Source organism: Plecotus auritus, assembly GCF_963455305.1.
Source record: "Plecotus auritus genome assembly, chromosome: 12".
Lineage (NCBI taxonomy): Eukaryota > Metazoa > Chordata > Mammalia > Chiroptera > Vespertilionidae > Plecotus > Plecotus auritus.
This window is the reverse complement of record NC_137778.1, coordinates 27,797,535-27,822,110: the sequence shown is the minus strand read 5'-3', so window position 1 is coordinate 27,822,110 and position 24,576 is coordinate 27,797,535. Positions and strand designations below refer to the sequence as shown.

At 38.6% G+C, this 24,576-nt stretch overlaps 1 protein-coding gene across 2 annotated transcripts in view; it reads right to left on the bottom strand.

Annotated features, from left to right (window-relative positions):
• Positions 1-24,576, bottom strand: part of KIFAP3 (kinesin associated protein 3) — a 124,064-nt gene that overhangs the window by 35,243 nt on the left and 64,245 nt on the right. For both annotated transcript variants that reach the window (XM_080649122.1, XM_080649121.1), the window contains exons 13-18: positions 23,671-23,783; positions 23,099-23,264; positions 22,201-22,326; positions 20,379-20,477; positions 17,629-17,714; positions 186-375 (exon numbers count right to left, since the gene is read on the bottom strand). In XM_080649122.1, the coding sequence (XP_080505248.1) occupies positions 186-375; positions 17,629-17,714; positions 20,379-20,477; positions 22,201-22,326; positions 23,099-23,264; positions 23,671-23,783 (780 nt within the window). The remainder of the gene's footprint in view (positions 1-185; positions 376-17,628; positions 17,715-20,378; positions 20,478-22,200; positions 22,327-23,098; positions 23,265-23,670; positions 23,784-24,576) is intronic.

Below are 24,576 nucleotides of genomic sequence, written 5' to 3'. Positions count from 1 at the left end.
AATAAAAAAGGAATTATATTGGGAAAAATAACAGTGAATTATTAGGTTTGCCTGGTGAGTATTGATGTTATGTCTGAAATGATTAGCAGAAGACATTTATACTCTAAAAGAAGTGCTTACAAAGCTTGGGAATGAGCAAGGCTGGCAGATCAAACTAGCATGCAGACAACTGGTTACCATCTTACCTGAGCTGTAGAAAAGGTCAGGTCTTTCAAGAATATCTCCTTCATGGATGTAAGGCTCAATTCGATCATCACCATACAAATATTGTTCACTCTCATCCATCTGACGACTCTCTACCATTTCCAGCCACTGAGAGTTATGCCAGCGGAACTTTTCACTCTGAATTTTCTTAGCCCATTCTTCATCATATTCCTACCAAAAACAAATAGTCAATTATTACTACGTAAGCCTATGAAGGAACTTCTTTGACTCTCAGATAACAGTACTTTCATCTTGTGAGAATTTGGGGAGACCTTATCATTTGGGTCAGAGGAAACATTTAAAATACCTTTATTTTATATAATCCTATCTAATAAAAGAGTAATATGCAAATTAACCACCACTCTGCTACAACAAGCCACGCCCACCAGCCAATCAGGAGTGAGTATGCAAATTAAACCCAACCAAGATGGCTGCGGCCACGGAGTGAGCGGGAGGCTTGGGTTTCCCCGGTAATGGAGGAAGCCAAGCTTTCGGCACACCCTGGCCAGCCCAGGCCTCCATTCGAGGCTACAAAGTTTCAATTATAGAAGATAAATAAATCCCAACAGAAATGGCTGCCACCACAGAGCAAGCAGGAGGCTTGGCTCCACTCAAGGCTACACAGTTTCAATTATAGAAGATAAATAAATCCCAGATACCAGGGCCTCCTCTTGGGTCGCCAGGGGGCGTGGCTGGCCTGCAAACCACCACAGGCCCCACCACAGGCCCCTTCAGGGCAAACCAGCTGGCCCCTACCCATGCACCAGGCCTCTATGCTATCTAATAAAAGAGTAATATGCAGATTGACTATCACTCCAACACACAAGATGGCTGCCCCCATGTGGTCAAAGATGGTTGCCCTCATGTGGACACAAGATGGCCGCCACAAGATGGCCAGCAGGGGAGGGCAGTTGGGAGGGACAAGGCCTGCAAGGGAGGGCAGTTGTGGGCGATCAGGCCAGCAGGGAGGGCAGTTGTGAGCGATCAAGCCTGCAGGGGAGGGCAGTTAGGGTTGACCAAGCCAACAGAGGAGGGAAGTTGGGGGTGACCGGGCCTGCAGGAAAGGGCAGTTGAAGGGGACCCAGGCCTACAGAAGAGAGCAGTTGGGGGGGACCAAGCCTGTATGGGAGGGCAGTTAGGGATGACCAGGCCTGCAGGGGAGGGCAGTTAGGGGCAAACAGGCTGGCAGGGGAGCAGTTAGGCATCAATCAGGCTGGCAGGGGAGTGGTTAGGGGGTGATCAGGCTGGCAGGCAGAAGTGGTTAGGGGCAATCAGGAAGGCAGGCAGGCGAGCAGTTGGGAGCCAGCAGTCCTGGATTGTGAGAGGAATGTCCGACTGCCCGTTGAGGCCCGATCCCGGTAGGATCGGGCCTCAACGGGCAGTTGGACATCCCTTGAGGGGTCCCAGATTGGAGAGGGTGCAGGCTGGGCTGAGGGACTATACCCCTCACCCCCCGCACGAATTTTGTGCACCAGGCCTCTAGTAATCAATAAAAATCAATTTTCTGTTTGGATTACCAGTTGCTAATGGCAATGTCAAAAATTGGAAAATCTTAAATTTCACAAATTCTTTATCACTAGACCTAGGTAAGGAATCAGCCTTCAGCTTTCAAAGAGTTTTGTGGCTATACTTATTTGTAGCACTAATGACAGGTGGTGAAGCATTAAAATTACATCCTTTGCTATGTCTTTTTGTTTAGATAACAGTTTCAGTAGGAAGAAAAAGCACTAAAGTATTAAAGCAGTAAAGTTTTTCTCCTACTACTGAAATGGTTACTATGGAAAACAAAATAATTTTTTCTTATTTAGTCGTAATTATGTCTTTATATGTCTATCTCCTGCTTCAGCCATGAATTCCTAAGGAGTGAGACTGCCTTATTCACTGCTGTACCTGTAATACCTGTTCACAGAGAACATCTTTGGTGAATGTTTTGAAGGACAAAGGCAAGTTATTATAAACTATAGCTGAAGTAATCTAGCTTCCAGTTCTTTCCACAGATTATGGCTACTTCTGACTAATGTATTCACTTAACAATTAGTGGACAGTACCATTGATGGCACAGATGGAAAAAAAAAAGGATTCAGGTATTTCTTATCCTAATACTAGAGTTCTTAGTTTTAAATTCCTCTGTTACTTCTTTGACACTTTTTTTTTATAGTCATCTAAACAGGAGTTGGAAAGGTGCCAGCTAACAGTATAGTCCTCCAATAGTCAACACAAATTATGATAACAGAGGTAGACCAAATACACACTTTAGTCAAATTATTGAGCAATTTTCATCCAAAATTGAGGCTCAAGTCAAAAACTGTCATCATAAAATGAATTTCTGGGATGTAAGAATAATCTGAAATTTTATAATAAAAGTAATTATTATTTTCATATTAATAACTTACCTGTTAATTTTTTAAAAGTTTCACAGTATCACTAAATCTTTTAGTGGTGTCAGCTTTCAGACTGTCACCTTTGAAATTATATAAATGCTTTTTTACAGCTGAGGTTGGTGGAGGTAGGAGATATTCTGGGCTATGGTACTGCTAATGGCAACTTGGCTACAGTTATTAAACTTTTCTTCTTTCTAATAGTTTTCTATTAATATCCTTAATAGCTGTCAATTTATTTCCAAATATAATTATTTAAAATTAAATTATATAAAAGTAGAGCTATGATAAACATTAATTATTAAATTTTACTCTAAAAATAATAAGCATTTATTAATTCAACTGTTATAATTTCAATACTTAAATCATTGAAGGAGATTTTTTTATTTGGAGTTATATTTTCAATGCTAACCTATATTTGAAATTGACAATTTAGATATAAACAATACATCCTAAATCCAAATGCCATGTCTTGTTGGCATGGTTACAATGATTAGATACAATCAATTAAACAACCATCCAATTGTTGATCACATGTAAGTTGCTCTGATAAAATGAGAAAATGCAGATAAAGCATTTAGAAAACCTGTAAACCTATACTGAAAACACTTAATGTTCACCATTACTGTTAATTAATTGAAGTAACAGCTCTCTAAGTTAGGTACTATTCTTATTGCCATTTTACAAATGAGAAAATGAGGCACAGAACACGGAAGTAACTTTGGACAGCATAAATGTTGAAAAGGCAGTTAAACAGAGAATAAATGAACACTTGGCAGGGTCAGTGTAGAATGGATTCTTCAGTGAATGCATATAATAAATGACTTCCAATGTCAACTTTCAGCTCTAAGATTTTTATGAAGGGGTCGAACTGTTGACCAAGCAAGTAGCTTCTGGTCTGGTAAGTATATTACACACAGTATTCTTAATTATGTTCTCTTGACCTGGCCACACATAGGAGGGTGTTAGGGAAAAAGGGAATTGAAAAAAATAATAGCACAGAAATCTTGTTATAAGTAGTTTCTTTTTTTTTTAAAGTACCAACTCATTTTTTTAAAATAATTCTTTGTTTAGATTATTACAATTGTTCCTCTTTTTCCCCCCATAGCTCCCCTCCACCCAGTTCCCAACCCACCCTCTGCCCTTACCTCCCCTCCACTGTCCTCATCCATAGGTGTACAATTTTTGTCCAGTCTCTTCCCGCACCCCCACACCCCTTTCCCCCTGAGAATTGTCAGTCCACTCCCTTTCTATGCCCCTGATTCTATTATATTCACCAGTTTATTGTTCATCACTTGATTTTTAGATTCACTTGTTGATAGACATATATTTGTTGTTCATAATTTTTATCTTTACCTTTTTCTTCTTCTTCCTCTTCTTAAAGAATACCTTTCAGCATTTCATATAATACTGGTTTGATGGTGATGAGCTCCTTTAGCTTTTTCTTATCTGTGAAGCTCTTTATCTGACCTTCAATTCTGAATGATAGCTTTGCTGGGTAGAGTAATCTTGGTTGTAGGTTCTTGCTGTTCATCACTTTGAATATTTCTTGCCACTCCCATCTGGCCTGCATAGTTTCTGTTGAGAAATCAGCTGACAGTCGTATGGGTACTCCCTTGTAGGTAACTAACTGTTTTTCTCTTGCTGCTGTTAATATTCTCTCTTTGTCTTTTGCCCTGGGCATTTTAATTATGATGTGTCTTGGTGTGGTCCTCTTTGGATTCCTTTTGTTTGGGGTTCTCTGCGCTTCCTGGACTTGTAAGTCTATTTCTTTCACCAGGTAGGGAAAGTTTTTGGTCATTATTTCTTTTAATAGGTTTTCAATATTTTGCTCTCTCTCTTCTTCTGGCACCCCAATAATTCGGATGTTGGTATGCTTAAACTTGTCCCAGAGGCTCCTTACACTATCTTCATATTTTTGGATTCTTTTTTCTTTTTGTTTTTCTGGTTGGGTGTTTTTTGTTTCCTCATATTTCAGATCTTTGGTTTGATTCTTGGGGTCCTTTGATCTACAGTTGAATTTCTGTATATTCTTTATTTCAGACAGTGTATGCTTAATTTCTGACTGGTCCTTTTCCATTTTTTTGGCATTCTCATTAAGGTCCTTGAAGGTCTCACTAAGCTCCTCGGAGGTCTCATCAAGTTTCTCGGCGGTTTTTAGAAGATTCTTGAGTAACCTTATAAATGTGGTTTTGAACTCTATGTCCAGTAGTTTCCTTTCCTCCATTTCTTTCATTTGTGACATGTTTCTTTGTCTCTGCATTTTGCTGCTTCCCTGTGTTGATGGAGTGGTTTTCTGTGGTAGGTCACCAGTGGTTCAGCCTACCACCTGAGGTGGACACTCTTGGTGCACCCCTTTGTGGGCTGAGTGCAAAGTCTTGGTGTAGTTAAGCCTTGATTGCTGTTGGTACACTGGGAGGAATTGACCTCCAGGCCAATTGGCTGTGAGGACCCACTGTGTCTATAATGGAAGAACTGCTGTGCTGGAGATACGCTTATGGGGCAGGACTTGCTTCAGTGGGGCTTTGGTGCTCAGAGTCTGCCTCTTGAATGTGTCACTAATGGATGTGAGTAGTTGAAATCTGGTGTTGTCTCACACTGACCACTAGATACACTAGCTTCTGGATCTCCAATGGGGTGCAGGTCAACTACTGTCTGAAGCCACCCAGCAGGAGCTACAGCGAGAACTACAGTTTTCTCCTCTTAGCTTGGGATTTGGAGGTTTTGGAGCTGTCTGACCAGAGCTGCAGTTTGTTAGGTTAAGCTGCGATAGGGCAGACCATTTATATGCAAAAGCCGCTGCGTGGAGCTTGGGTGGGTTTGTAGATTGTGCGGGGCGGGGTCTCAGGGAGTCACTAGGCTAGGGCATGGCAAACAGCGATGGCTGCCAGTCAGCCATCTCTGCGTCTCCGCGTTTCCAAGTCCCCGCGTCCTGCGCCCCAGCGCAGTAAACAATGATTGCTGCGTGCACCTCTGCAAGAAAGCCACCCTCACTTTCCGACCCGATGGCAGATAGTCCAGCTTCTCCCTGTAGGAGTTTGGGTCCCCAGCGTCTCTCCAGAAACTGGAGTTCAGAGTAATTGGGAGCTTGTTTCCCTTCAGGTTGAAAAAAGCAGCGCACCCAGTCGCCCGCTGCCAGCCCGATTTGCGTGCCTCCGTACCTCAGCTTTTCAGCGCTTGTGCACGTCTCTATGCTCTTTTCTCTTTCCTTCTAGTTGTAGAACTTCCACTCAGCCAGCTTTCCTGTGGTTCAGGGTGATAGACGTTTTGTCTTTTAGTTGTAGTTTTGAAATTGTTGTGCAAGGCAGCAGTTTAGGTGTTTACCTATGCCGCCATCTTGGTTCGGATCCCTATTGGCCTTTTCTAGAAAATTCTTGAAAAACCTTATAACCGTGGTTTTGAACTCTATATCCAGTCGTTTGCTTTCCTCCATTTTTTTCATTTGTGACCTGTTTCTTTGTCTCCGCATTTTGGCTGCTTCCCTGTGTTGATAGAGTGGCTTTGTGTGCTAGGTGTCCTATAGGGCCCAGTGGCTCAGCCTCTCCAGTTACCTGAGGTGGACACACTTTGTGAACCCCTTTGTGGGCTGTGTGCACAGTCTTGTTGTAGTTAAGCCTTGATTGTTGTTGGTATCACTGGGACGAATTGACCTCCAGGCCAACTGGCTGTGAGGATCAGCTGTGTCTATGATGGGAGAACTTCTGTGCTGGAGACACCCTTATGAGACAAGACTTGCTTCAGTGGGGCTTTGGTGCTCACTGAGTCTGCCCCCCTGAGTGTGTCCCTTATGGATCTGAGGAGTTGTAATTGGGATGGTCCCACTCTGACCCCTGGGTACACTGGCTCTTGGATCTCCAAGGAGGTGATAATTTAGCCTCTGCTTGAGGCCACCCAGCAGGAGCTACAGAAAGATCTGCAGATTCCTCTTCGTCTGGGCCTTGGAGGTGCCCAGATGAGGCCCAGCTATGAAGCAATGCAAGCTGCTGTGGGGCCTTGGGCCTTCTTTTGGATGCTCTGGGTCTCACTGACTCAGCTGCAGTTAGTCAGGTAAGTTTAGACTTCAAAGGACCAGGTCATTCATATGCAAAAGCCTCTGCGCTCAGCTTGGATGGGGCAGATTCCCAGGGTGGAGCAACCAGCAATGGCTTCGTGGGGCGGGATCTCAGGGCGGGGCAAACAGCTATGGCTTCCCATCAGCCCTGCCCTAAGAGGCCCCCTGGGTCTCAGTGTCCCGCGGTAATTGCTGTAAGCACCTCTGAGAGAAAGCTGCCCTCGAGTTTCGCCTGCTGCCAGACAGTCCAGTTTCTCCCCGTATGAGTCTGGGTCCCCAGAGTATGGCCCGGAACTGGAGTTCAGAGAGGTCGGCAGCTTTTGTCTCCCTCCTGATTGATAAAGCCAGCCGCACACTCAGCTGCCAGTCCTTTCCGTCCGTGCGCGCGCCTCCATACCTCTGCCTTTCGCAGCCCCTGTCAGTCTCAGTGTGCTTTTCTCTTTCCTTCTAGTTGTAGAATTTCCATTCAGCCAGCCTTCCTGTGCTTCTGGATGATGTCCGTTTTGTCTTTTAGTTGTAGTTTTGAAATTGTTGTGCGAGGCAGCAGTTTAGGTGTTTACCTATGCTGCCATCTTGGTTTCTCCACCAGTAGTTTCATTGGCTACAGATTTTAGTAAATCACTTTGGTTTTCCAAAATTAAATAAAATACTAAGTGGTACTAATTATGCAATATGAATACTGTGATTAGCTTTAAAATAATTTAGCCCAAATGCTAAATATAACTTTGAATCTCTTCAAAGTATATGACTTCAAAAGTACAGTATATTGTTTTGGTTCCACATGTGGCAAAGTTAGCTGCAAAGAAATATTACTGTCATATTACAAGTGGCCAGATAATTTAAGAATGATCACATATACACTTATAGAAGAAAAGGATGAACTTACTATCCATTAAGGTAAAGAATTTAACGCATAAACAAAAAACAAAATGATATTTTGGGCAAGAAATTCTAACTGGCCTTTTTTCTAAAAGATAAGTTAGTTATAAGTCAATAAAACTCCCAGGATATGCCTTATAATACCAAAAATCCTATGAAATCTACATTAAATACTGGAACTAATTTAAGTGGTATTGTTTCTTTTATGGATACTAGCTTGTTTCATTTGACAAGAGGTATAAAACTAACTTTTCTTTTTGGTAGAAGAACTTAAAATCTGATTATCTGAATGAAGAAGTATTCAAGGAAGACGATAGAAAAACACATAATTTGACTGTTTTATTATAATTTAAGTTCAAGCATTTGGATTTGGATTTCTAGTTTAAGAACAGTAGTTAAAACCCAATCAAGTGCCCTGGCCCTTGTGGCTCAGTGTTAGAGCATCAGCCTGGGCACCGAAGGGCTGAGGGTTCAATTCCCCTCAAGGGTATGTAGGTTCATTCCCCGACCCCAGACGTGCCTTCAGGAGGCAACCAATTGATGTCTCTCTCTCACATTGATCTTTCCTTTCTCTCTCTTTTGCTTAAAAAAAAAAATCAATGGAAAAAATATCCTCGGGTTAGTATTAACAACAAAAAAACCCCAGTCAAGAGCCCAAAGCCTATAAAATACAGGGTTTGCTACTCTATTAAGAGTAAAACTTGCCTCTTTACTAATAACTAAGAGATGTCAGAGGTAGGTATAATTCAAAAAGTAAATACTTAAACCACATATCCATAAAGTGTTCTTTGTCTAGTAAGTAATGCTCTGCACATACATACACACAAATTCATGCTTATTCTAGGAGTTATCATCTTACGCCTTTCTCGTAAAATTGTACTATTGTAATTTAATAATAAAATATATCTAATAAATGTAGAAATGTGTAACAAAGATGTTATTTTCTCCACAAATAGCCTTTCTAATTAAGCCTTCTTATTGCCTTTCAAGCTTACAACAATGTTAATAAACCTACACATGCATACCCGAGTTTTCAAATAAAGACTACCTGCACTCCATGCAAACACACAAACCAAAAATATCCATGAGCATCAGTGGCTAACATTTGACACGAAAGCATGACTGGTTAGTGTCTTGGGCACAGACTTAGTACCAAATATAATAAGACTACCCTTAGGCTAATCTGAATTCCTTTAAAGTTTTGTCTTCTTTATCAGTTTATGACTGAACTACAGGCTCAGTGCACAAATTCGTGCATGGGTGGGGTCCCTCGGCCTGGCCGGCGATTGAGCTGTCTCGCCCAGTCCTGACAGGGGCCAGCCGGCTGGGGGGGACGGACTGTGGGAGGTTGGCTGGCCGGCTAGGGGGAGGGACCGTGGGAGGTTGGCTGGCCGTGGGAGGTTGGCTGTGGGGGTAGCTCCTGCATTGAGCGTCTGCCCCCTGGTGGTCAGTGCACCTCAGAGCTACCGGCTGGTCGTAATGGTCGCTTTGGCTTTTATATCTATAGATAAACCCATAGAACCAGGGCATCTCTTAACATTATAGAGCCAAGAAGTTTGAGTACCACTGATATAGATTGTAGTGTCATTTTCCTTATTAAAAATAACTTTATTTTGGTTTTAAGTGTTTTTGTACTGTAAAGCCATGGATCTGACTCTCTGTGACTAACAAGGTTAACAGGTGCATTGCTGTTTACAGGATACCACAATGAAAACATATGGTTGTTTCTTCACCTTTTCAAACACAAAACAAAACAATCCCCTTCTCCCAGCTTTTCCTTCAGTAAACATGAGACAGAATATGTTATTCTATACCAAGCTGTGTGATCATTTAGGATATAGGAAATTATGTTTTGCGAAAGATGACTACAGATTCCTGCTATAATGAATCCACTACAATGACAAGTGGAGTTTTCATGAGAGTGGCCTTGAGATTTGATAGGTATGTGTGGCTTGTTGTTACAGACCATAGTGAAGATAACAACAAAACCCTTGACCAAGCAGTATCAAGGCATTAAAGTTATACCAGGACTTTAAAAAATATTTGGCATTTTATGATTATAAAACTGTTTCAGTATTGAAAGTAGAAAATTATAGAAATACCCACAGTCCCTTTACCTAGATAGAACCACAATAAAAAAGAACCAGTTTTCATTGATTTCAATTCCAGTATTAACAGCTAACTTGGGAAAATATTTTAAAATATATATAATTAAATTCACAGGCTAAGTATAAAAATTATCAAGATATTGTACTTGCGCTACTTTGTAATATACAGCCCCAGGTATTCAAGAGTTTACCAAATGTAGTATTTTTGGATGAAGCATGTTTGTTATGAGGAACACAAAATTCTTTTAAAGAATTAATTTCTCTTTTCCTTAGTGGTAAATACTGGTTAGAGTCAAATGAGATAGTATTGTTTTGCTATATGATGCTGGCCTAGGATCTTTATGCTTCTGTGACACTGATTTTTATGTTCCAGATTTCCTGAAAATAAAATATTTTAGCTAATGGCTTTTGACTGTCTATTCAGCAAGTGTAGTTAATAGGCTAGTACTGTGGTTCCAAGGGTTTTAGACTTCAAGAAGGTTCAAAAGTAAATGTTGGGGATTCCCATTAAATGTAAATCAACTGCCATCTACATTGTTATTTTAGAAAAGAAAGATCATTTTAACACTAAAAATATAAGCAAAATAATCTGAAAATAGACATATACTTTCCAAAGGCAAAACATGTTAACAACTTTACATTTGCAACTCCTCCCAGTCGTGTTCTCTCTGCATGCATCTGTTTCTCTCTCTCTCTCTCTCTCTCTCTCTCTCTCTCTCTCTCTCTCTCTCTCACACACACACACACACACACACACACACACTCACACTTTCTCTCACTTTGTTTTGTATTTCTCCTCCACTTTGGTGAAACACATAGAGCTTTACCCTACTCCCATGGCCAGAGTTCTGGAATCCCAGGCCTCAGCCAACTTCTATGTTATCTTCAATGAGCACAGTTTAGCATCCATGGCAAAATCATAGTTTCTTTGTGTCTCAGAGTCTGAATTTACGTATATTAATAATATGGCATGGTATAATGCAAAGAACATTGGGTTAGGAGACCTGGGTTCAGATTCTGGCTCTGATACTAAGAGCGGTATGTAACCTTCTAAGACATTAAGGTATTTTAATATCTTTTGGCTCAGATTCTTCATTTCTAAAATGAAACAAATCTAAGATTTGTTCAAGTTGTAACATTTTATAAATAAAAATCTATGATTAATACCATTACTTCATAAAATTGTTGAAGTAATTATTCCCCCAAAACTGAAGAATACTGGCATATAAGTTTATTTTAAAAAGTTAAATGGCAACTCTAAATGAATACCCAGTGTCAAAAATTTAATAAATTCAACATATATCAATTAAATCTATTCCCTTTAACCTCTCTGCTCCAAATCTCTATTTTGCTCTTCTACCATCACCCCTCATTATCAGAAAGTAACTATGGAAATTGAGGGATGTCATAGCTAAGCCACAGCTAAGACATACAAAAATATATCAAGTCATTGTAGAAATACTCTAGGAATATATAGAGTATCCCAAAAAATGTATACACATACTCTGAATAATTATAAAGGCAGTGTTTATTAAAATACATTTCATTATCAAAATTGAGCTATCAGCTGTTATAGTGTGTTTATATTTTTGGGGGACACCCGGTAGTTGTTTTCTCCTTATTTTTGAAATGCTTCTTTTCACAAGGAGTGCACCCTGATAGCCACACTTTGAGACTCGAGTTTGTCTAATATTTAAAGGTACACAACACTATGTCTTTTATTTTCTTCTCAGCTCCTGACATCATGATCTAAAGTGCTCAGTTTCCATAAATTCTAAAGTGTCATGAAGAACTTATGGTTTGACTTTCTATGGAATATGCCATCCTTCCTGAAGTCCTATATTGTTGTTTACTACTTAACCGCTGAAACAGTATGAAGCCTTAGCCTATTATCAGAGCCTGTTCACTATCAGGAAAACTCTGTCACTGGCTTCCGTCACACCTTGTATCTGATTAACACAATACAGGATAACATAGAGCTACATAGATCTGCTCTGTGTCCTAAAATTCTTGATGGAAAACAGACTTTCCTTTCTCCTTTAATGTGGCAGCCCCCTAAGTGAGAATGTAATATGGTTTATTTAATACAATTCTTCATACTAAATTAAAGTAGATCTAGAGTAATTCAGTTGCTCATTAAGGTTAAGTTAGTAGCTGCTAAAAAGATGCCTTTTATATCTTAGAAATGACTTCTCCCAATGATATGTATGTGACACGTATATGTAGATACACATGATTAAATACGTACATAATAGAGATGCTGACTTTTATGCACATACTGCCTATTTTGCAATAGTATTATTCCCACTGCTGCCCTTTAATCTTGACTATGGATGGCATTTTCTAACCAGACTTCACAGTAGAATTATCTCCTCAATCTCTGTTTAAAGCACTGAGGGGGCTCATATGTGCAATATCACTTTAAATATTATGTCCAGTCAGACCACAAAAGAAGATATAACTGTACAGAATGTAGTTAAGCAAGAAATCATGATTCTTGCCCTAGCCAGTTTTGCTCAGTGGATAGAGCGTCGGCCTGCGGACTGAAAGGTCCCAGGTTCAATTCCAGCCAAGGGCACATGCCTGGGTTGCAGGCTCGATCTCCAGTAGGGGGTGTGCAGGAGGCAGCCATTCAATGATTCTCTCTCATGGTTGATGTTTCTCTCTCTCTATCCCTCTCCCTTCCTCTCTAAAATCAGTAAAAAAAATAAAAACCATGATTCTTATCTTTCATACTATGCTTGGGTCCTTTTATTTTTTTAATATATTTTATTGATTTTTTTTTTTTTTTTTACAGAGAATAAGGGAGAGGGATCGAGAGTTAGAAACATCGATTAGCTGCCTCCTGCACACCCCCTACTAAGGATGTGCCCACAACCAAGATACATGCCCTTGACCAGAATTGAACCTGGGACCCTTCAGTCTGCAGGCCAACACTCTATCCACTGAGCCAAACCGGTTAGGGCTGCTTGGGTTCTTTTAAATTCAACTGTTGCCAATTTAAAAAATCAATAAAGTTACATGCATAGGACTGGCAGGGATATACACACATTCATATATACATACATACATACATACATATATACATATATACATACACACACACACACACACACATACACACTGAGTGGCCAGATTATTATGATCTCTGAACGCATAATAATCTGGCCACTCAGTGTATATCCTATATAATAAAAGGCTAATATGCAAATTGTCCCCTCGACCAGGAGTTCGACCAGCAGGCAGGCCGGCCAACTGCCCATGTCCCCTCCCCCTGGCCAGGCTGGCTGGACCCCACCCATGCACGAATTCATGCACCGGGCCTCTAATATATACATATACACTGAGTGGCTAGATTATTATGCGTTTAGAGATCATAATAATCTGGCCACTCAGTGTGTGTGTGTGTGTGTGTGTGTGTGTGTGTGTGTGTATGTATGTATGTTTTATATACACATACACACACACACACACACACACACACACACATATATATATATAAAACATACAGTAGGTCCTCACTTAATGTCGTTGATATGGTTTGTGACTTTAATTGAAACATCATACTAAACCAACTGTACTGTAGTTTAATGGATATAATCTCCTCAATGTTATAAAGAAAGGACTTTGAAGGAAATGACATTATTTAAGGATCTGGTCTGTGTGTGTGTGTGTGTGTGTGTGTGTGTGTGTGTATGCGTGCGCGTGCGCGCGCGTGTAAATTCTAAAAATTGGAAAAAATATCCTAAATGTCTGCCTCTCACATTTATGCAATGTAAAAATGAACTCCAAAAGAGGGCTAGCCAAACTTATCTCATTAAACCCAATTTGATTGTATGAAACTGAGACATAAAACTCAAACTTACAAATATGAAAAATTAAAATTTGCCAAGATTGTAAAACAAGGAAGAACCAACTCCACTTACTCTAGAAAGAACATCTTAGAAGTTTCTGTCAACAACTAACTTAGAAATCTGTTCTGTCCCTATAACCAACCTGCAAGTCAATTAACAGTGACTATTGTTTATTCATTTTACCCAATTCCTACCCACTCGCTGCTTTTGAAAGCCTGTCCTGAAACAACCTGACTTCTAATGCTAACCCTCTTCCTATTGCTATGAAGCTTCCTCTATAACTTCCCTTTTAAAGATGTAGGAGGCATTTTTTAAAATGCTCTCACTTGCTGTCCAGATTATTAATGAACATAGCTTTTCCGTCTGACACAAGCTTTCCTGGTCATTTTTGTGGAGACCATAACAATTGAGGTCTTAGAGGTTACATGTAAACCTACATTGATTTATCTCATTTCAGTACACCAGTCTTATTTAATATGATTTTGTCTATCCTGGAATGAAGATAGCACCTTGTTTTACAAGTTTAAAACACTGGTGCTACATTCCTTCTCCTGTGAACATTCTGTAGCCACAATGTGCCATTGGTACGGAACCATGTACGGGCAGAGCCATGTAGTTGTACTGCTCCCGGAAGGCCAGCTCACATCTAGAACACTCCTGTTCTGTAGTGTCCCGATGGTAAACTTTTACATTTTAGGGACTTTATGTTATGGAGTTTTGTAGTCCCAGTGTCTACCTTAGTGTCTGGAACACAGTATGTGATTTATAAACATGAATTACATGTATGAAAACCCAGTAAAGTCAGGGGAGGAATTCACTTGGCAACTGGGGAAGAATTTATGTGGTGCTCAAATACTTCAAAGCTGAGGAAGCACTGAAGTGTAAAAGTCTATCTGGGTTTTTAGGAGCTCTCTATGTGTAGAGGGTTTTGTTCTTCCCTTCAAGATTCCCAAAGCTTGGAAGAGAAAAGGCAACAGTCAACTCCCATAGAATCCTCTCTGAAGATCAAGAAGCTGTTAGGCTGCTCTCTCCTTGCCTCCCTGCTCCCCTCGGAACCTACCCCATTCTCTGCCTCATGAAACTACATGTAAGGCCTAGTCAGACAGGCGACAACTTGCTGATGAGGCCACAGAGACCGCACCACCAAATATGCAATACTCCATGGTACAAAGACTACTACCACCACATCTGTTTCAGTTCACCAATTCGGGGCTTGGGCCCAAATATATTAAACAAATCATCACTAACATAACATTTCCATAATTTTGGGGACAAGTACTTAATTGTAGCAGGCATATTTCCTTAACGGTTGTAAGGCATCTCATTTTTCTTAGTATTATTCTACACTGTCTTAAGTAAAAAAGAAGTCTGTTTTCTTAAAGATAAGTTGCTTTAAGATATAAAATTCCCATTTTGGGGTATTTTTTATTAGTTTAGGACATGCTGAGATACTAGGAAATCAAAATCTAGAGGTAAGAAGAGTCTTAAGAGATCATCCACTTCCATCCTAGGCAGTTGATTATTTGGTTCTTACTGATGTAACTGGACAGAGACTTCACATTCTCCCTGACAGCCCATTTCTAGTGTTTCATCATCGTTGCTGCGCCTAATCAAAGTTTCCCCTGTTTCAAATTAAGTCAATTTCCTCTTGTTTTGCTCTTGAAAAAGATTCAGGACAAGCAAATAGACCCCGAGTCATGATCAGTAATAGAGTCTGGGCTCAAAGAACTAAAGACTGGCAGATATGTCCCAAGTGGCTTGAGAAGCTGTCTTTTTACTGATGCGTTAAAATGCCCACTCCTCAAATTTCTCCCAAATACAGAGGTCCAGTGAGCTAGGAGTGTAACTGTGGTCTGAGGTTAGCTGATAAATTGAGTTCAAACCCAATAAATTACCACAGTTCAGAACACGAGTAACTGAACAGATAAGGCACTTCTGTACTGGAAAAGGCTGCTCCCTCTTTAAGACACTCTCCTAACTAGGTCTTTCAGCTAACTGCCCTATTCAGTTAATTGTTCTGATATGAAGTTTTAAAATGCAAATTCAGCCATTTGCAGGATAACCTTAAACTACAAATAGTAATATGTCTGACTAAAATATATGCTCCAAATAACGTCCCACACTTAAAAATCCAGTGAACAGATTACCTTCCCAAACTATTTTAAAAATTAAAATGAACAGAAAATAGTCTAATTATCTGTACTAAAAAAAGTGAAATGATCCACAGATTTAATCTACATATAAACTTAACTAGGTCTGAGTTTTGGTCTAGTCTGAAAAGAGCATACTGAGTGACTATCATGTGGTAGATGCTTCATATACATCTTCTCCATTCCTTACAGTAGTTCTCTAATCCTCAGGAGTCACTGTAAATGGAATCTTCACAAAGTTCAATAAATTGCCTGAGATTATTCAGTAGGTGGGAGCAGTTGAGTCAGTTGTATTCTAGATGCAATGTCAACAAGACCAAGCTGCCACTTCACAGAGGCCAAAAGTTAAAATCAGAACCCCAACCCAACTGAGGAGAAAAATGTTTTGGGAAGGAACTGCTCCCACTGGTGCCGTTCCCAACTATCAAGCTAAAACTGAACCAGGGCCTTGAATCTTGTAGGTGTATAACAGAAAAAGGTAAAGAAACATCCTTCCAGCAGAACATGGCAGTTTCCAGAGCTGGTGCTCTTCTACGAGCTGCACTGGATAACCGCTCTTCTAAAAGATTCAGCTATGAATATGACTCAGTTGAGTGGCACAGCAGGACTTCAAATCACATGAATAATTCATGCATGAACCTTCAGATTACTTGTTCATAATTTTTAAAAACGGATTCAAGTGATCAGACAGCATCATAGGGAGCCTTATATAGTAGCTGATCTACCACCATTTCAATTTGCTGATACTTCCTCGGCCTAACGACTGGTCGCTATGACATGCACTCACCACCAGAGGGCAGACGCTCAATGCAGCAGCTGCCCCCTGGTGGTCAGTGCACTTCCACAGGGGGAGCGCCGCTCAGCCAGGAGCCAGGCTCATGGCTGGCCAGTGTAGCGGCAGTGGTGGGATCTTCTCCAGCCTCTGTGGCAGCGCTAAGGATGTCCCACTGACGGCTTAGGCTCTAAGCTGTCAGTTGGACATCCCCCGAGGGCTCCTGGACTGCAGGAAAGGGTGCAGGCCGGGCTGAGGGACCCCAACGAATTTCGTGCACCAGGCCTCGAGTACACAATAATGACATCAGTGATCCAGTAGAAAAAAAGTATGAGTCATGAAATTGTTCTCTAGGAGTAATAAACAGTCTCTATTCATAAATCCGGTAACCAGTGGCCCACATGTATGAAACATCCTGGTAAAACACGGATTTAATATTAAAGTTTCCCTATTGTAATTTAGAGATCAAAGCTAAAATTTCAATGTATTCATTTAGTTTTAAACCAATAATGATATAATCAGTCAAATCCAAAGAGCAGATGATATAAAATAAGATGAATTTCTGAAATAAAATATGGAAAACTGACAAAAAGTATCTGCTGGTGATTGTCCAATATCATAATGAGATCACTAGCAGAAATGTCAACTCAGAAAATTTGCAATAAAATTGTTAAAGAACTTTAAATAATATTCTGATCCTTTTAAAATACTTAAGTTTAACTTTGAAAACTATTGAATAGTCTATATTCAAAAAACTTTTTACATGGTTAGCCAAAATAAAAGTATAAATATAGTTCAAAGAAGGAAGCAAGCAGTTTACGTGTAGCACTATCTGTCATATGTGAAAAAAATATTTAAAGTAATCTGGTATCTGGCACATCCCATGCACCAAAAGGTTGCCAGTTCAATTCCTAGTCAGGGCACATGGCCAGGTTGCTGGTTTGTCCCCAGTGGGGATGAGTGCGGGAGGCAATCGATTGATGTTTCTTTCCCTCCCTCCCTCCCTCCCTCCCTCCCTCTCTAAAATCAATAAAAACATATTTTAAAAAAGTTAAGAGCCAAAAGTCTTAAAAATGTTTTAAAAATGAATTTTTTATCACTGTATTTTCTGAGATTTACCAAAAGACAAATTTGTCTTAACACTGAATGCAATGTTCTAAATAGGTGTACAATGTATTTTTTCTCCCCAAATGAAGACTATTATAATTTGTGTAAAAAGATAAATTACTTACCGCTATAATATCTAATGTATTATCACAGACCTTTCGGATTTCATTATTTTTATCATGCATCAGATCTATGAGATAGGCTGGAGCCTCTGAATAAAGTGGTTAAAGATACGAATGACATTTGAGACTGAGGCTATTCAATCCTATTAGAAAATCTCGCATTTCACAAAATTCAAATAACTTGAAATTTAACTGCAAATTTTAAAATAAAGTCATTAATACAAGATGGCTAGAGACATTTTATATTTCATTTGTTTAAAAAATAAAAATGAGAAAGAAAGAAAAAAACTACATAAAATGGGTAAGAAAAACAGCCAGTAAATTTTAGAAAGTACAAGGCCATATTTTTGAAAACATGAAAACAGCTAAAAAGGTAGCTCTACAGCTGTGTAGCTATAAAAGCTTTCTCGATCTATCTGGCCCTACTAAAAGACTAGGAAGTGAATTTCACAGTAAAAGAGCAACAGAAAAGAATCACAGTCAAATTCCATATATGGTTATTATAAGAAAAAGAAAACAAAACATTTTTACATAAAAGTTAAAAACTGCAATTCAATATCCCAAAAAGAGATAAAATAATTAGAGAAAACAATAGTATATGAAAGAATATATGTCAGAATTAGAAACTGAAATAATTCAAGAAAGAAATAAAAATAAAAATCATTTAAGGTATAAAAAAACCTAAATTTATAACAGCACAAGAGTAAATAAAAATAATACATAAAACTTTAGGAGAAGTAGAAAGTAAAAAGAAAGAAAAAATTTAAAATTAAAGAATAAATGAAAAGAAAGAACAATTAGAAACAGATATTAAAGGTAGGCAAAGATGATCCAACATAACAAATATCAAGAAGACAACCAAAGCAATAGGACAGGACAAATAATAAAAATTATAATTCAAGAAAACTTTCCTGAAATAAAAAAAAATAAGACAAAACTACATACTGAAAGAACACATTTGCATACTTGGGAAAATCAAGCAAGGATGATAAATACCAAGTCAAATTCTAATACAACTACTTGGCTTTAAAGAAACAGAAAACATTACTTTGGCCTTCCTGGCAAAAAGACTGACTCACTTAGAATGGAAACAAAAGTAAGTTGTCATCAGACTTTATGACAGATACCAATAATTAGTAGACTACAGATTTCTCATTCGCAGCAATTCAGGCCAGAAGACAGTGGAAAAATACCTTCTGAGGGAAATATCTGGCAAGCTGGAAGTTCATATTATGCTAAATTATTATTAAAGAGGGCAAACTAATTATTACTCCTAATGGGAAGAAGAGAGGCACAAGGCTTAACTCAGAAGATGGCTTATAACCTTATTAATGTTTGCTAAGTTGGAGATAGTCAGGTAAAAAGAGAGGAATATTTTTGAGGTTGACAAGGCACCTGAAGAGGCAGTAAGTTTTGACAAGGTGGGTCATGTTTGATAAATGATGAGAAATTTGGTGTGCCAAGAGAAAATTGTGTATTGTAAGGTTAAACAGGGAACTTTGGAAAATTTGGTTAAGGTCAGGTTATAAAGAGCTATGTACGCTAAGCCACAGCTTAGATTTTTCAGATGGGTAATGAAGAATTTTATGCAGTGGATTTCTAAAGCAGATATTTTAATTTTAATTTTTGGTCCACAAAAGCAGACCACCACAATAATAGAATAAAAGACAAAAATTCAGCTTAGATACCACTTCCATTTTCCATTGCCATCCTTTCATGACATCCCCAGACTTGGTTATATATCTCCTCCTGTGTATTGTGCACATATCTTTTATGACACTGCTCACACTGGATTATAATTTTATATTTCTTATTTAATTGTCTAACTCTCCAATAGTCTATAAAGTCCTTGAGTATATTGAACGCTTAAAACATTGTTATATGGTCAGCACTAGATATATATTTGTAGAATAAATGATTAATTATGTATGGTAAAAGAGACAGCAGACACAAAATTTTCAGCTATGGGACTAGGAGGATGATACTGTTATTAGCTACTGTGAATACAGAGGGTAGGCTGTTTTAAAGGGGAAGATGTTGGCGATATCAGGAACCCTTTTAGGTGCAATAATGATAAACTACCACTTACTGAGTAAATCTCTGTGCTGGGAACTATTATAGTACATTAAATCCATTAGTACTTATAACAATCCTATAATGAAGGAGGTCTTCTTTCTATCCTATATAATAAAAGGCTAATATGCAAATTGTTCCCTTGACCAGGAGTTTGACCAGGGGGCAGGGCTGGCCGGCCAACTGCTGTGGCCCTTCCCCCCTGCCAGCCTCATCCCCCACTCCCGACTGGCCTCCCCACCCTGATCAGGGATGGGTTGGCCAGCCAACCATCCAAAGCCCCTCCCCCATGGCCGGCCTGGCCCGATCAGCCCTGATCAGGGTGGGCCAGCTAGACCCCACGCGTGCACAAATTTATGCACCAGGCCTCTAGTTTAATATTATTATGGCCATTTTATAGATGCAGGATTATATGTTCAAGCAGATTAAGTAGTATATCCAAGGTCCTGCAGCTAGTAAGAAGTAAAAGGTAATTAAAAATGACCTTTAGGGTTATGTGATTATAACGCTTCTTAAGCTACACCATACTATGCTTCCATGAAAAATAGCTTGCCTTATAAATGTATTTTAGAGCTTGATATTTTCCACATTATTTGAATATTGCAAGAAAAAATACCTAAAGATGCATCTCTTCTTAATATATGATATATCATTATTTGTTGTAAACATTGAAAGGATACGTGTTTCTTTAATTATGACATCTCTCGTGGCTTGGTGGAAAACCATCTGATAGAAGACATAAATTATCTGGCACACAAATTCATCATCTTCTTGTTGAGCTGAAGGAAACAGAAAACTTTCAATAAAAGAATACTATGTTTATATACAAATTAAAAAACACTGAATAAAAAACCTAAAAGTGTCAAGGAGACTAATAAAAGACAACTAGTTTAAATTATTGATAATATATGGGTGGCACATGTCATTTATGTCTTAGGTGTTTTTCTAAATTACATGATGATAACAGTGAGGAAATTCTTAATAATATGTTTTCAGAAGTTTTAGTAAATTTGGTTGTAAACTAAATAGGTTAAATTACTTTGGAATACAGAGATAAAAAAATAAGATTCTGAAAAAGAGAAATTATATCATATCTGAGTTTAAACCAGACTACATGAGATTACTTATCTCAAAAGCCCAGGTTGGAAAAACTGAGGAGCAAGATTGTTTTAAGAGAATAGTAACAGTGCTTCTTGATAGTGTTCACTGTATTTTGCCACCAGGTATGAAGAAATTGATTAAATTAGCTATAACGTAAAATGGCAACACATCTCCACTTGTTTTATTTCTTGTCCATGATAATAATTCTTTAAACAACTCTAATTTTGAAATAAATTTGGTTCTATTTTCCTCACCAGGAACCAAACAGGCTGATAGCTTGATCTTGGACTTCCCAGTCTCCAGAAATATCTGTTGTTTAAGACAACCAGCCTGTGAAACTTAGTTAATGGCCACCTGAGCAGGCTAATATAAGGTCCCAGAAAATATGACTCTAATAAAATAATATTAGATTCAGACACATTTTGTGTCCAATATGGAGAACAAAAAACCCATTAAGAGGAATACAAGGGGAAGGGAAAGGCTCTACCTAGGCCTCCACTGTCCATTCTTGTAACCATAAGCCACTGTGGCTAATTAAATTAAAATGTAATAGAATTAAAATTCCAGTTCACACAATAGCTACATGTGATGGACAGCATAGACAGAGAACATTCTCTTCACTGAAGAAAGTTTAGAGGACAATACTACGTCTGGAACTAGGGGGGTTATGATAATTAGAATTAACTTCTAAATAAACTTTCCTGATTAGAAATCAAAATATTAAAAAGGATTTGCACAACATAGGAGATCCAAATACAAAGTTCAACAGGAAGAAGAAATGATGGAATATTAGTTGTTCAAGGCTGATGAGAGGAAGGCAATGTCTAAAATGGTCCTGAATTTCTTTTCCTTTTTTAAAAAAAATTATCTTTATTAAAGTATTACAGATGTCTCCCGTTTTCCCCATTGACCCTGTCCACCCTACACCTGTCCTGGTTAGAAAATCTTTTGGATAGTAGCTGAGAATGTGAATAATCTAAGAAGGTTAAGCATATACATGCATAGATTTGTATTTCTAAGACTGGACCAGAAATATCAAAGATATGAGGGAGAGCCTTTGGTATGGTAGATAATAAGAGTAAGGACTCTAAAATTAGAAACCTGGATTTACTAGTTACCTATTTGGGTTCAGAAAGGAAAAAGCTCACAAGTGAGTGTCCTAGATTAAGGTAAAATTCAACACAGCAATGTTCTCAACTCTTTGATATTACTCTAGCTAATCCCAGTAAGAGTTATATTTAATTCATTTTTCATAACTATATAACTTAAGTTGCTATAAGATCATTAATGTATCAAGTTAAATAACATTATGATTTCAAACTCTATTCATATTTAAAAATTTAAACTAATAAGCTACTAATATATTAGCATACAAATAAATTAAGATAAATTATAATTCACCATTCAGCAATTCAATGAGTGCAGGGATTATCCCAGACTTGGCTAGCAATGCAGCACAAGAGTCATCCATAGACACAGTTCCAATCATTATCACCACTTCCAAAACAAGGTCATCTTCTGCAGTACCTGATAAAGTCAGATCACAGAACGTTTTCATTCACAGAAAATATAAAAGATACTAAAAGCTAAATCAATTCTTATGAATCTGTAAGATGGTTATATATCTGTCTTTTTCCAAATTTCCATGTTTACTGATGATAGTTCGTGGTGGGAGGGGAGGGCAGCAGAGACATAGAAATTACTCTTTGGAAACACAAATGAATGACAATTTAAACATAGAAAGTAGAAGACTCACTTGAACACTCTGAAGAACTTTGTGTGTGTGTATGTACATGGTTTGCAGAAAGGGATGGCATTTGGTCATTTCAAAAAGGCAGGATTAAAAAAATAAGAAGGCAGAATGGGAATGGGAAACTAATATTCATTGTTAGGAAAAAAGAATAAGAGTGGCCACCTTACTGGGAAAAAGAAACTAGAACTTGAGCCCGGCTGGCTTGGCTCTGTGATTAAGCATCAACCTATGAACCAGGAGGTCACAGTTCGATTCCAGTCAGGGCACATGCCTGGGTTGTGGGCTTGATCCCTAGTGTGGGGCATGCAGGAGGCAGCGGATCAATAATTCTCCTTCATAAGTAATGTTTTATCTCTCTCACTCTCTCCCTTCCTCTCTGTAATCAATAAAATACATGTTAAAAAAAAAGAAAAAAAAAAGAAACTAGAACTTGGGATAAGAGAAAATTTGTCACTATAATAATGGCCACAAAATAATGCTCTAGCAGTCTTGTCCACAACATAAATAACTTCATGGTAGGACTAAAGTGAGATGCTCAGCAGAGACCTGGTTTTAGTTTATCCTTGAGGTATGGAACCAGCTTGTACTCCTTCAGCACCAATTCCCAGTCTAAGTCTGGAATGGTCAAGTTTGCAAGTGTTCCCAAACATTCAATCACAAACTCCTCCTCTTCATCATTAGAGATCTGGGCTGCAAGATCCCCAACATAATCCTGTAGAAAATACAATTTTAATACAAATTTAAAAATGATTTCTGCAGAAGAACCACTCTAAAAATTCAACCCTTTGGAAAGAAAAGTAAGTATCAAATGTGATTCTCTTGTTTTTAATAATTTTGAGCTGAATTACTAGGGGAGCCTATGGTGAACTGGTTTAAGGCAAGAAAAATGGAGTGAGTACGGAAAGGTTAGGGGTAGGGATCATAAAACAAAAACATCATAAAAACCTAGGTTTAAATTTCTAGGAGTTACTCTTATAAAGAAGTTGTTGATAGAAAGCCAACTTGGGTCATGAGTTAATATTTGGTGAGAGCTCAGTAAAAGTTATATTTCCAAATGGCTCATTTTAAAGCTTCAATTCTCAAGCCATTACAATAGACAGGTCAAAAATTATACTTACAATAAATAAGTTTTTAGTTGGTCCATCGTGCTGGGAAATGTTTCTAATCATTTTCATTAGCAGTGGGTCTTTGAATTTCAGAGCCCTCTTCATGAGCATCTTTAGCCCATTTCCTGGTACAGAAACACCAAAGATTCCCCAGTAAAAAGAAGGTTCACTAAGTTAAATCATTTTTTTTTTGTTTATAGTTCACAAAAGTTCCATAATTTATATGCAGTAAAGTGCATAAACCTTAAGTGTTCAATAAATTTTGGTGGTGGTGGGGGCGTTAATCTACACCTGAGGATATTTTTTCCATTGATTTTTACAAGGAATGGAAGGGAGAGAGAGTGGGGGAGACAGAGAAAGAGGAACATCAATGTGAGAGAGAGAGACATCAATTGGTTGCCTCCTGCACGTGTCTGATCAGGTTTGGGAATTGAGCCTGCAACCCAGGTACATGCCCTTTACTGGGAACCGAGCCTATGTCCCTTCATGTTCAGGCCGAGGCTCTAAAAGCAACACAGGCCAGGGCTCCAATAGACTAAAAAAAATTTTTTTTATTGATTTCAGAGAGGAAGCGGGGGCTGGGGGAGAGACAGAAACACCAATGACGAGAGAGAATCATTGATCGGCTGCCTTCTGCATGCCCCCCACTGGGGATCAAACCTGCAACCCGGACATATGATATATGCCCTGACCAGGAATTGAAGACTGAAAATCAAAGACCAAAAATCAAACTGTAACCTCCTGGTTCACACGTTGACACTCAACCTAGCTGGGCCTCCAATAGATTCATTTTGATAAAAGTATGCTGCTATGTAATTCACACACACAACAACATATAGAATATTTCCATTTGCTCCAGAATCCCCTATGCCCAGCCAATACTATTCCCCAAATTCAATCACTTTTCTTCTTTTCTTT